We start from the raw sequence: 14288 nt of genomic DNA, 5'->3' as shown, positions 1-14288 counted from the left end.
AGAAAAACACTATTTGACAAACACAACTTGGCTTGCACAAACCCATGCTAGCTTCCCTCGATTAGCTCAAGCATTTTCATTTATAGATTCCAAGAGTATGCCCAGAACTGACACTAGACTAACTGATCAGTTGTTAGCTGATTAACACTTATTCCCCTTCGGGACCAAAGGGTGTTACATTTGTGGGGAGATGGCAGTATAGTAGAAATGTCACTGGACTAAAAATCTAGAGGCCCAGGCTAATACACTGGCAACTTGAGTTCAAATCCCACCAAGGCAGCTGGTGGGATTTAAATTCAATTGATAAATCTAGAATTGAAAGTTAGTTTCATGGTCACCATTACTGAGACTATCGATTATCATAAAAACCCATCTGGTTCACTAACGTCCTTTAGGGAAGGAAGTCTGCTGTCCTCACCTGGTCTGGCCTACAGCAATGTGGTTGACTTTTAACTGCCCTCTGAAATGGCCTAGCAAGCGTCTCAGTTCAAGGGCAACTGGGGATGGACAACAAATGCTGGCCCTTCCAGTGACGCTCATGTCCGATGAAAGAATAAAGGGAAAAAAAAGCTACTCTCCGGCCCCACAGTGCAATCTGCATGGCTGTTCTGAAAAAATGCAGCCAGCAGCTTCACTATCTCCTCTCACTTCTTTCAGAAGCTGAGGGTGCAGCAGTCAGGGCTCAGTGATTTATCCAACCTGAGTCCTACTGATACTTGCCTACTTTTTAGAACCAATTCCTTTCTTCACCCTGTGAGATGTCAGAAGCACACCAAGAGCTGTCAAAGCTTTGTCCATCAGGTGCAGGAATTACCACAGGATAGGTTCCTACCCCTCTGTTACTCTGCTCACAGCTCTATCAGAGATCATTCTGCAGCCAGCCAGGGATACAGTGCACTAGTACTTTGAAAACACAAGGGAGACTTGGACTTATATTGTATTTTGTCATCTCTCTCAAAAACCTAAACCCGTCGGCCAACAATGTTGTTTCAAATGGATATTAAAGATCCCATATTCAGAGAAGAGCAGGGAGTTCTCTGCGCCAACAATATTCCCTCATCCAACATCACAAAAAATTAACTGATGATTTATCTTATTGCTTTGTAAAAGATTTATGTACATGTTTGCACACCAAAGTAACTCACAGTATAAAGCAATCTTTGAGAGACTCAATAAGCCATTATAAAAATGTAAGTCTTTCTTATACATAGAATGATACAACACAGCAGGCCCCCATCTGGCCCACCCTACCTCCGCTAACTCTTTGAAAGAGCTAGCCAATTCATCGTCCTACCCTACTCCTTCCCCACATCCCTGCAAATGGGTTTCCTTCTCAAATTTTCATCTAATTCCCTTTTGAATATTATTGAATCTGCTTCCGCCTTCCTTGAGGCAGCGCATTCCAAATCACAACAACTTCCTGAAAAAAAATGTAATCTTCCCTCTGGTTCATTTGCCAATTACCTTAAACCTGTGTCCTCTGGTTACTGATCATCCTGCCAGTGGAAACAGTTTCAGCTTATTTAGTCTCATCAAAACCCTCCGTAATTCTAAACATCTCTATTAAATTTCCCTTTAAGAACTTCCCTTCTCCGCTTTAAGGACAATCCCAGCTTCTCCAGTCTCTCCACGTAACTGACGTCCCTCATCACTGGTCCCTTACTAGCAAATCTCCTCTGCATCCTCTCCAAGACCTTGACATTCTGTCTTAAATGTGGACACAATACTGCAGCTGAGGCCTAACCAATATTTTGTAACGGCTCAGCATCACTTCCTTGCTTTTGCACTCTATGCCTCTGTTTATAAAGCTAAGGATCCTGTATGTTTTTTTTAAAAATAAACAAACAGCCTTATCAACTCATCCTGTCAATTTCGTACTAACACTGCCACTGTCCCTTCAATTATAAAAATATTTATGCACTCAGTGTAGTGGTCTGGCATATCAGGCAGACAGCAAAGAAACTTCACACCAGAATCCTGCACAATGCATCAACCCACTGCAAATCCAATCATATACCCCGTCATCAGAGACCACTGCAAGTTGTTACCATGGGAAACCAAAAAAAGTCATGACAACAACCGCAATTAAAAACACACAGATAATTATAGAATCATAGAATATTACAGCTCAGAAGGAGACCATTCAGCAAATAGCATTTGCTATTCTGAAAGCAATCAGTTAGTTCCACTCCCCCGTTCTTTTCCCACATTCCTGCAAATTTTTTCTCCTCCACATTTATCCAACACCCTACTATCGAAGTCTACTACTGAATTCTACTATTGAATCAGTATCCACCATCACATGCAATAGCTAAGTAGGCAGGTTAATACATAACAACCAGGAAAATCCCAAATTCAACCCGCAGTGTGCTGAGTTACATGATCTCAGCCGATTGGGGTGTGACAACTGGCCTCCATTGCTCTGCTTTAGAAAGACAAGGCAAGAAAAAAAACTCCATCAGCCAGGGACTGGGCTCAGAATCCAGCTGCCTCTGTCAAAAGTGCTTGCACAGCCATTAAGTGAAGGATCGGATCAAGCGTGCCTATGACGTACCACCACTTCCCCTGCAGGCAACTGGCCCACTGACACTGACTGCCAAGACACACACGTGAATAAATCTGCACTGGAGAGTAACCAGCATGTAGTAAATGCCACAAGGGAAATTAGGGAGATGAAAAAGTCAGGAAGCAGGGCCATTTCAACAGAAACATACTGTTAACTCCCGACACACAACAGGGGTGGGAAATCAGATTGGTCCACTCACCAGTTTTTCCTTCTTTTGTATTTTCATGATCCAGTTTGCGGATAGCCAGCTTAGTCTCTGCAATGACAGAATCATACAAATTGTTAGTTAATAGTTATCAGAATACGCACATGAAAGAAATATATTAATTACTTGTAAATTTCCAATGCTATTGGCCACGGCCAGTTGATGAATAGATACACTAGATGGTTTGCTCCACAGATCCACCTAGTGTTGAAGCCTGCAAATATATTGTGACAGCTGAAGCAAAATTGAATGATAAATGCGGACACAGCAATTTACGTTAAATAATAACCATCATAACAACAAGGTGGTTTCTGTACATGAAGTGTTTTCCCATAGATAATTTAAAAGTCTAACCAAAATCGTGGTTGACAGTTGCAGATAGGCAAATAAAATGCCAGTTGTAACAAAGGCCATAAAGATAGCATTGAAAACTATGGTCAGTCTGATATCTATAGTTGGTACAATATTAGAGGAGATCCTGAAGGAAGTAATAATGAAGCACTTTAAAAAAATATAGAAATAATGAGAGGATCAGCAAGGATTTTTGTCATGAGTATGCTTTTCAGCCTGTTTCATCATTCAATTAGATCATGGATGATCTGTATCTCATTGTCCCAAAATCTATCAATCTCAATCTTGAATATACTGAATGACTGAACAGTCACAGCTGAGTTTCCCAAGGGTTCACAACCCTTTGAGTGAAAAAATGTTCCTCACCTAAATGGCCAAACGCTTATCCTGAGACGATATCCCCTAGTTCCAGATGCCATCCAGGGTGCATATACCCTGTCAAGCCCTCTAGAAAATTTTATACATTTCAATTAGATCATCAGTCATCTTTTTAAACTCTAGACAATAAATAGGCCCTTTCTACTCAATCTCTCCTTAGGACAACCCTCCCAGTGCAGGAATCAATCTTCACTGCACCCACTCTAGGGCAAGAATATCCTTCCTTAGGCAAGATGATTAAATCTGTGCGCAGTACTCTAGGTATGGGTTCACCAGAGCCATATATAATTGCAGCAAAACTTCTTCACTCATACTCCATCTCCCTTGTAATAAAGTCTAACATACCATTTGTCTTCCTAACTGTTTGTTATACTTGCATGTTAACATTCATCTCAATTGCATTTAGTTACCTTGGTTACAATCTCTTAATACTCTTGCCTGTGTGTGAAGAGGTGGTTCCTGGCATTAACCCTGAAAGACCTGGCTCTAATTTTAAAGCTATGCTCCCTTGTTTAGGGCTTCCTTCACCAGAGCAAATAGTTTCTCTCTACCTGTAAAAGAATTTGATAAACAGCTCAATTAGATCACCCCTTAATCTTCACTAATCGAGGGATGATTATGAGGCACTATGGTCATGTGTAACACAAATATTCAGTTTACTGAAGAGATAATGGTCCTTGAGAAGTGAAGAAACTAATAAGAAAATAAAGGAGGGAGCATGAAAAGGGGCTGGCAACAAACATAAAAGGGAATCCCAAGATATTCTATAAGCATATAAATAATAAGCAGGTAGTAAAAGAAAGAGTAGCACTGATTAGGGGCAAAAAAGGGGACTTACATATGGAGGCTGGAGAAATAGCAGAGGTGTTGAACAAGTACTTTGCATCTGTCTTTACGAAGGAAGAAGATTCTACCCAGGCTGAGATGAGAGAGGGGGTAACTAGTACACTAGAAGAACTTACAATAGAGAGTAAGGTGGTGTTGGAAAGGCTATCTTTACTTAAAATAGATAAGGTACCAGGACCAGATGAGTTACATCCAAGGGTACTGAGAGATGTGGGTGTGGAAATTGCAGAGGCACTAGTGATAATTTTCCTGTCTTCCTTAGACACAGGGGAGGTGCCAGAGGATGAGAACACTGCAAACGTTACACCCTTGTTCAAAAAAGGGTAGGATAAAGCCGGCAACTACAGACCAGTCAATTTGGCTTTAGTGGTAGGGAAACTTCTGGAAACTATAGTATGGGATAAAATCAATAGTCACTTTCACAAGTGCAGGATAATCACGGAAAGCCAGTGTGGATTCATCAAGGGGGAAATCATGTTTAACTAACTTGGTGGAGTTCTTTTGAAGACGTAACAGTGAAGGTTGACAAGGGAAACGCTGTTGATGTGGTGTAGATGGACTTTCAAAAGGCATTTGATATAGTGCCACACAACAGGCTCGTGAGCAAAATTCTAGATCATTGAACAAAAGGGAAAGTAGGCACTTGGATAAGAAATTGGCTGACAGACAGGAAACAGAGTAGTGATGAATGGTTGTTTTTCAGATTGGGGGGGAAAGTTTGTAGTGGAGTTCCCCAGGGGTCAGTGCTGGGATCCTTGCTCTTCCTGATATATATTAATGACCTAGACTGTGGTGTGCAGGGCATGATTTTAAAAGATGCAGATGATACAAAAATTGGCAATGTTGTCAACTGTGATGGGGATAGTCTTGAACTTCAAAAGGACATAAACATGTTGGTGGATTGGGCAGACAAGTGGCAGATGAAGTTCAATGCAGAGAAGTGTGAGGTAATTCGTTTTGGCAGGAAAAACACGGTGAGACAGTATAAATGGAGAGTGTCTAAAGGAGATGCAGGAACAGAGGGACCTCAGTGTATACGTAAATAGGTCATTGAAGATGGCAGGGCAATTAATAAAGAATGTGGTATCTTAGGCTTTACTAACAAGGACATTGAGTACATGAGTAAGGAGGTCATGTTAAACTTGGATAAGACACTAGTTAAGCCTCATCTGGAGTGCTGTGCCCAGTTCTGGGCACCATACTTGAGGAAGGATGTGAAGGCTTTGGAGAAAGTACAGAGGAGATTCATAAGAATGATTCCAACGATAAAGAACTGTAGCTATAAGGATAGATTAGAGAAGTTGGGACTCTTTTCCTTGGAGAAAAGAAGGCTGAGAGGAGACTTGGTAGAGGTATTCAAGATCCTGAGGGGGATGGACAGGGTAAATAGTGACAAACTGTTCCCACTCAAGAGAATATCAAGAACTAGAGGGCACAGATTCAAAATAATTGGCAAAATAAGTAAATGTGATGTGAGGAAAGATCTTTTCTCCAGGGGGTAGTTGGAGTCTGGAGCAAACTTCCTGAAAGGATGGCGGAGGCTGGTTCGATGGAGGTATTCAAAAGGGAATTGGACTGCTACTTGAAAAGAAAAATGTGCAAGGTTATGGGGATAAGGCAAGGAGTGGGACTAGGTAGAATGCTCTTTTAGAGAGCCCGTGCAGGCTTGATGGGCCAAATGGCCTCCTTTCACTGTAAAGATTCTGTGATAATGAATCACAGAAACACAATTTCACGCTTAGAATTTAGAACTGAATTAGATAGGAGATTGGGTTACAATGTTGGAGGGCACAAAAAAATGAGCTTCCAGAGTGGAGATAAAGTTGACTTAGAGGGAGCAAAAACTAGTTGTATAAAGAATTGCATAGAGATGGTGGACATCATCGGGATGAGGTAAATAACCAGAGGTCAGGACTCAGAACTCAAATCCTAGGGGTGTGGTGGGGGAGATGGTGAAGCAGATGGTGAGCTTGTATAAAACGCTGACAACTGAAATATTGAGTCAAATTCTTGTCAGGTTGTTATATAACAGGGGTTAAACAGAAACTTGGGATGAGGTCCCTGAACAGAGCTTCAAGGAAAGACCAAGAAAGTTGTCACAAAGAACAAAAGAAATAGGAGCTGGAGTAGGCTATTCGGCCTTTCTAGCCTGCTGCATATTCAATAAAATTATGGCTGATCTCTCAATTCAACTTCACCTGCCACAACATCCCCATATCCCTAGCTTCCCTTAGCATCTATAAAATCTGTTAATCTGTCTTAACTACACTTAACGATCAAACATCCACAGCTCTCCCTCTGAGTGAAGTAGTGCCCCCTCATCTAATCCTTAATGACAGAGGCATAATGGCACTGTCACTGGACTAGTAATACTCTGGGGACCCAGGTTCAAATCCCACCATGGCTGATGGTGAAATTTAAATTCAATAAAAATCTGGAATTAAAAGTCTAATGACGATCATGAAACCATCATCAACTGCTGTAAAAATCCACCTCGTTCACTAATGTCCTTAGCAATCTGGTTGACTCTTAAATGCCCTCTGAAATGGCCTACCAAGCCACTCAGTTTTATCAAATCACGGTAATGTCCCAAGGAATGAAACCAGGTGGACCACTCAGTATTGACATAGGCACCAGAAACAACAATGGCAAACTCAGCCGTGTCAACCCTGGCCTCCTTACTAAAATCTGGGGGCTTGAGCTGTCTCACAGACTATTCTAGCAACAGCCTGACATAGTCATCCTCATGGAATCATATCTTACAGATAATGTCCCAGGCACCACCATCACCATCCCTGGGTACGTCCTGTCCCACTAGAAGAACAGACCCAGCAGAAGTGACGGCACAGTGGTATACATTCAGGAAGGAGTTGCCCGAGGAGTCCTCAACATTGACTCCGGACCCCATGAAGTCTCGTGGCATCAGGTCAAACACAGGTAAGGAAATTTCCTGTTGATTACCACAGACCATGCCTCACAGCTGATGAACCAGTGTTCCTCCACGCTGAACACCACTTGAAGGAAGCACTGAGGTTAATGTCAAGGGTGCAGAATGTATCTGGATGGGGGACATCAATGTCCATGACCAAGAGTGGCTCGGTTGCACCACTGCTGACCAAGCAGACTGAGTCCTAAAGGACATAGCTGCTAGACTGGGTCTGCGGCAGGCGGTAAGGGAACCAACATGAGGGAAAAACATACTTGACCTCATCCTCACCAACCTGCCTGCCACAGATGCATCTGTCCATGACAGTATCAGTAGGAGTGACCATAGCACAGTCCTTGTGTAGATGAAGTCCCGTCTTCACATCTAGGTTACCATCCATCGTGTTGTGCAGCACTGCCATCAGCAGCAGTAGAATTGTACTCAAACACAATCTGTAACCTCATGGCCTGGCATACCCCCCATTCTAGCTCTGCCACCAAGGCAGGGGATCAACCCTGGTTCAATGAAGAGTGCAGGAGGGCATTCCAGGAGCAGCACCAGGCATACCTAAAAATGAGCTGTCAACCTGGTGAAGCTATAACACAGGACTACTTGCGTGCCAAACAGCATAAGCAACAAGTGATAGACAAAGCTAAGCAATTCCACCACCAACAGATCAGATCTAAGCTCTGCAGTCCTGCCCCTTTCCAGCCACGAATGATGGTAGACAATTGAACAACTCACTGAGGGAGGAAATTTCACAAATATCCCCATTCTCTATGATGGGGGAGCCCAGCACGTCAGTGCAAAAGATAAGGCTGAAGCATTTGCTGCAATCGTCAGCCAGAAGTACCGAGGGGATGGTCCATCTCCGTCCCCTCCAGAGGTCCCCAGCATCACAGCTGCCAGTCTTTAGCCAATTCGATTCACTCCACTTAATATCAAGAAACGGCTGAAGGCACTGGATACTGCAAAGGCAATGGGCCCTGACAACATTCCGGCAATAATAATGGAGAGTTGTGCTCCAAAACTTGCCGTGCCCCTAGCCAAGCTGTTCCGGTACATCCAAAACACTGGCATCTACCCAGCAATTTGGAAAATTGCCCAGGTATGTCCTATACACAAAAAGCCAGACAAATCCAACCCAGCCAATTACCGACTCCTCGGTCTACTCTCGATCATCAGTAAAGTAATAGAAGGGATCATCAACAGTGCTATCAAACAGCACTTACTTAACGATAACCTGCACACTGACGCCCAGTTTGGGTTCTGCCAGGGTCACCCAGCTCCTGACCTCATTAAAGGCTTGGTTCAACATGGGCAAAAGAGCTGAACTCCCGAGGTGAGGTGAGAGTGACTGTCCTTGACATCAAGGACACATTTGACCGAGGGTGGCATCAAGGAGCCCTAGCAAAACTGTAGTCAGTGGGAATCAGGGGGAAAGCTCTCCGCTGGTTGGAGTCATACCTAGCACAAAGGAAGATGGTTGTGGTTGTTGGAGGTCAGTTATCTCAGCTCCAGGACATCACTGCAGGAGTTCTGCAGAGTAGTGCCCTAGGCCCAACTATCTTCAGCTGCTTCATCAATGACCTTCTTTCAATCATAAGGTCAGAAATGGGGATGTTCGCTGATGATTACAACAATGTTCAACACCATTCGCAACTCCTCAGATACTGAAGTAGTCAATGCCCAAATGCAGCAAGACCAGGACAATGTACAGGCTTGGGCTGACAAATGGCAAGTAACATTCGCGCCACACAAGTGCCAGGCAATGACCATCTCCAACAAGAGAGAATCTAACCATCTCTCCTTGACATTCAATTGAACTACCTTCACTGAATCCCTCACTGTCAACATCCTGGGGGTTACCATTGACCAGGAACTGGACCAGCCATATAAATACTGTGGCTGCAAGAACAGGTCAGATGTTTGGAATTCCTGCGGAAAGTAACTCACCTCCTGACTCCCCAAAGCCTGTCCACCATCTACAAGGCACAACTCAGGAGTGTGATGGAATATTCTCCACTTGCCTGGATGAGTGCAGCTCCAAGAACACTCAAGAAATTTGACACCATCTAGGACAAAGCAGCCTGCTCGATTGGCACCACATCCACAAACATTCACTCCCTCCACCACCGATGCACAGTGGCAGCAGTGTGTACCATCTACAAGATGCACTGCAGAAACTCCCCAAAGTTCCTTGGGGAGCACCTTCCAAACCCACAACCACTACCATCTAGAAGGACAAGGGCAGCAAACACATGGGAACACCACGTGGAAGTTCCCCTCCAAGCCACTCACTTTCCTGACTTGGAAATATATCGCCGTTCCTTCACTGTCGCTGGTCAAAATCCTGGAACTCCCTCCTTAACAGCTCGTGGGTGTACCTACACCATAGAGACTGCAGCAGTTTAAGAAGGCAGCTTACCACCACCTTCTCAAAGGTAATTAGAGATGGGCAATAAATGCTGGCCTTGCCAGCGAAGCCCACAGCCCTTGAATGAATTATTTAAAATTCCGTTCATACTGATTTAGAAAACTATCTTGTATGCATTCCACGACCTCGTCCTCCAAATTATTACTGCAGATTTGGTTTGCCCAGTAAAATCCTCCAGGGTTACCTGCATTACCATTATTACATGCACCTCTGATTTCCTGAATTCTGCTCGGTCCTACTCTACAACTACTTTAGGGGCCCTGTATAGTAACCCAACAGTTCTTCATGGCTGTTGGTGTTTTAGCACCACCTAAATTGATCTTACATCTCTAGTTACACTGTTCACACAGGAGAAAACATCTCTTAGGAGCAGATCTGGATAATTTTTTTTTTTTACAATTCTTGTATCTTGACATCAAAATCAGTAATCAGGAACTTGCCCTTCAAGAGAGGGCATACAAAGTGAATTGAATATGTAGACTGTGCAGTTGAACTTGAGAGAAAGTTGAATTTAGTAGAGGTAACTAAGAGAAATCAGTGATACTTTGGGTCCAATCTGACAGATAGCAACAGTCCTTTCTAATCATTTAAGGGAGCTAACCAGAGTTCTCTCCATGGCTTAATGTAATGGTCTCAAGAAGTGGATAATGTTGGTCCAGTTGGATTTGTTGCCTATTTCTAGTAACTGGGCAGCTTGCTGAGCCATTGTGGGAATATTCAAACATTTCAGGGCTATATTGAGGGAGTTCTGCATAAAAATGAGGCCTCGTCTGCCCTATCAGGTGGACATAAAATGTCCCATGACGCCACTGTATTTCAAGGTAAGTGCAAAGTTATCCCTGGGGTCCTGGCCAATAGCTATCCCTCACTAAACTACTAAAAACACATTATCTGATCATCACATTGTTGATTGTGGAAGCTTGCTGTGTACAAACTGGCCACCGTGTTTCCCTACATTTCAGCAGTGACTAACTTCAACAGAGCTTCCTTGACTATAATATGCTTTAGGTCGTCCTGAAATTGTAAAAGAAACTAGATACATATAAGATAATATGCTTAGGTTGAATGATGTCAGGGTGGGGCAGGCTTGATGGCCAGATGGTCATTGTTGTCCATGTTTGTAGGCACAGATGCCTGGCGGTCCACAAGTCAAGGTCCCAGAACAAATGGAACAGTAAAGACACAAATAGCCCACTGAAAACCCAGTTCCTCCAGAAGTTCATTTAACTCTGGCCTTTCCCTTCCAGGGACTAGGGCACAGGTGCAGATCTTGGCCCCTGCAGGAAGGACACCTTGTAAAGAGTCCATGCCATTCTAAGATAAAACAAGAAGGAGTTTTACATGTAAGGGGAGAGGGAGACATAAACCGGCAGGTGTGGGAGCGGGGATGGTGGAGGTGGGAGGACGAGGTGACAGCCACAAGGGGCGGGGGAGACAGAGGCATGAAAAGCAATTTTGCACAAACATTTTAGTCTCAATTTTTTTTCCAAGACACTAAGTGTTGGCTGATTGGTAAGCCCAGTATTCCAACCCCAGAAAAAGCCTCCAATATAATTTCTTTCTGTTGTGTGACTAATATTTAATTTACCTGACTAAAAGCACCCAGTGACATCAAACACAGTTACTACCAGAAACTCTGTCAAAGTCAACTCAAATTTATATAGCATGCATAATAACACCAAGCCAAGGAGATCCTAATGGCCAACAGTTTGGTCACGTTTTAAGGAACATCTTAAAGGAGACTTTAGGCAATTACTCTAGAGCATAGGACCTAGGCAGCTGAAGTCATCAAATAGAGCAGTGGAAAAAGCAGATGTGCAAGAGGCCAGGACATGGCATAGGAGAATCTTACAACTACTTTGGAAAGTAAGAAAACACTAATATATACAGGACTTGGAGCAGGAAACTAAAGAAATAGCAGGACCTTCTAGCCTCTCACTTTGCACTGTGAATTTAAGTGCAAAACCTGCTATGATGTATTCTGCATTGGCAAACACCTCTCACCAGGGAGAAATCCCCTGCTCTTCTTTTAATAGTGTCATGGAATCTTTCACATTCTCTTGAAAAGGCACACAAGGGTTTACTGTCTTACATGAATAAAGACAAACACCTCAGACAGTGCAGCACCCCCTCAGTAATGGGATGTTAACCCTTACTGGTTAGGCCTTAGCTGGAATACTCTGCCCAGTTCTGCACACCATACTTTAGGAAGGATATCAAAGTGTTGGTGAAGGTGCAGAGGAGATTCACTAGAATGTACCAGGGATGGTTGCATGTAGAGGCTAGAGAAGCTGGTATTGTTCTCCTTCAAGCAGAATAGGTTAAGGTGAGATTTACTAAAGGTATTCAAAATGATGAAGAGTTTTGATAGAATAAATAAGGAGAAACTGCTCCCGGTTGTATAAGAGTCAATAACCAGAGAACACAGATTTGATATAATTGGCAAAGAATTAGGGGTGGCTCAAGGAGAATTTTCTTTTCTCAATTATGATGATCTGGAATGCACTTCCAGGGAAGGCTGGTGTAAGTTCAATAACTTACAAATGGAAATTTGACATAGTTGAAAAAGGAAAGACTTGCAGGACTTAAGGGGAAAAAGCAGGGATCCAGGACTAATTGGACAGCTATTTCAAAGTGCAAGCACAGACACAATGAGCCGAATGGTCTCCCTCTGTGCTGCAACAACAATTTGCACATGTGGAGCACGTTTAAAGTAGTAAAACATTACAAGGCACTTCAAAGGAGCATTATCAGACAAAAGCTGACACAAAGCCACAAAAGGACATATTTAGGGCAAATAATTTGGTCAGAGGTAGGATTTAACGAGAGTCTTAAGAGAGGAAGATGCAGCAGAGCTTTTAGAAGTGAATTCCAGAGCTTAGGGCCTTAACCATCTAAAGGTATGGTCTCCAACAATGGAAAAATTAAAATCAGGGATGCTCAAGAGGCCTGAGTTGGAGTACCACCTAGGTTTCAAAGGGCACCTAGGTTTCAAAGGGCTGCGGGACTGGAGGAGATTAGAGACATAGGAAAGATTTAAGGTATGGAGGAATTTGAAAACAAAGATAAGAATTTTAAATTTGAGTTGTTGACAGGCCGGGAATCAATAAGGTCATCAAGTACAGGGGTGATGGGTCAACAGAACTTGGTGCAAGTTAGGACACAGGGCAGCAAGGTTTTGGATGAGCCAGTGTCCTTTAAGAAAGGAAATCTACTGTCCTTACCCAGTCTGGCCTATAACGTGATTCCAGACCCACAGCAATTCCATTGATTCTTAACTGCCTTCTGAAATGGTCACAAAGGTGCTGTATAAATGCAAGTCTTTTTTCTTTCTAGGTCCCTTGAAATGCAGTCCATTATATGCAGGTAGGATTCATGCTGATTAAGTCCTGACAGAGATATTCACTGGCAGCTTTCAGCAGACTTCAAGCAGCATGTTCCTGCACCCTATCTGATCTTCAGTGTAACCAGGATTTCTAATGCTGCATGTTCTAGGAAATGTGTTCACTGAAAAGCAACCAACCTCATTAGAGTTTCTAGCATCTTGTCTTCTCCTGCCCACAGTATTCTGTTTCCCCGCACCCCCTGCGTCCCACTCCACAAAGCTGATTCTTTATCGTCTCCACTCTGCCGGGAAGGTGGGGTGGGGGGAACACTTCAAAATTAATACACAGAAACAAGCCACACAGCCCAACCACACCATGTTCATCCTCCACACAGCCAGTGGTCCTAAGCCTGCCCTGCTCCCATAATCTTCTTAATCCTCTTTTCTTCAACCACATATCCATAGCATTCTTAAATGTTCCTATTGTCTCTGTAATGCCTTGTTCAAGAACCCAATTTTCATGTCTGAGCCTCACATGGAGACTATTCAAGTACAGCAAAAACTTGTTTTTTTTTATATAAGTGCTGTATGAATGCATGTTCCAAGATACTTCACAGGAACATTATCAAACAAAATTTGACAATGAGCCACATAAGGAGATATTAGGACAGATAACCAAAAGCTTAGTCTAAGAGGTAGGTTTTAAGGAGTGTGTTAGAAGAAAGAGAGATGGGGGCAGAGAGACTGAGGGAGGGTACTCCAGAGTTTAGCACCTAGTGAAGACACAGCTGCCAATAGTGGAGCAATTAAAATTGGAGATGCATAGAGTTTTGGATCTTACCTTTATGGAAGGTGGCAGATGGGAGACCAGCAAGGACCACGTTAGAATATTCAAGTCTAGAGTTAACAAAGGGTTTTAGCAGGTGAGCTGAGGCAGGGGAAGAGACGGGCAACGTTAGAGGTGGAAATGGGCAGTGATGGTGCAAGTGTGTGTTCAGCAGGGGCAAGTATTCAATTACATCAAAGTTACAGCACAGAAACAGGTCATTTGGCCAAAATGTTCCATGCTGGTGTTTATGCACCACACAAGACTCATTCAACACACCCCACCGAGAGTTCATCTAATCCTATCAGTATATCAATTACACCAAAGCCTAACGTAGTATAGCTGCCCCAAGCAAGACCAGCTAGATAGGAGAATCAAGCCTGACTTTAAGCCTAATACAGCAGACAGTACATTGACCAATTGAGCCC

The 14288-nt window shown here is 43.2% G+C and overlaps 1 protein-coding gene across 1 annotated transcript in view; it reads right to left on the bottom strand.

Annotated features, from left to right (window-relative positions):
- The window catches only part of chd6 (chromodomain helicase DNA binding protein 6), a 242710-nt gene extending 239884 nt beyond the window's left edge, over window positions 1–2826 (bottom strand). The window contains exon 1 of the mRNA XM_041204558.1: window positions 2766–2826. Coding sequence (XP_041060492.1) covers window positions 2766–2792 — 27 coding nt within the window. The 5' untranslated portion in view covers window positions 2793–2826. The remainder of the gene's footprint in view (window positions 1–2765) is intronic.
- Window positions 2827–14288: the final 11462 nt, after the last annotated feature.

Source organism: Carcharodon carcharias, chromosome 14 (genome assembly GCF_017639515.1).
Source record: "Carcharodon carcharias isolate sCarCar2 chromosome 14, sCarCar2.pri, whole genome shotgun sequence".
Lineage (NCBI taxonomy): Eukaryota > Metazoa > Chordata > Chondrichthyes > Lamniformes > Lamnidae > Carcharodon > Carcharodon carcharias.
Note: the sequence above shows the minus strand (reverse complement) of the source record. Positions and strands in the feature narration are given on the sequence as shown.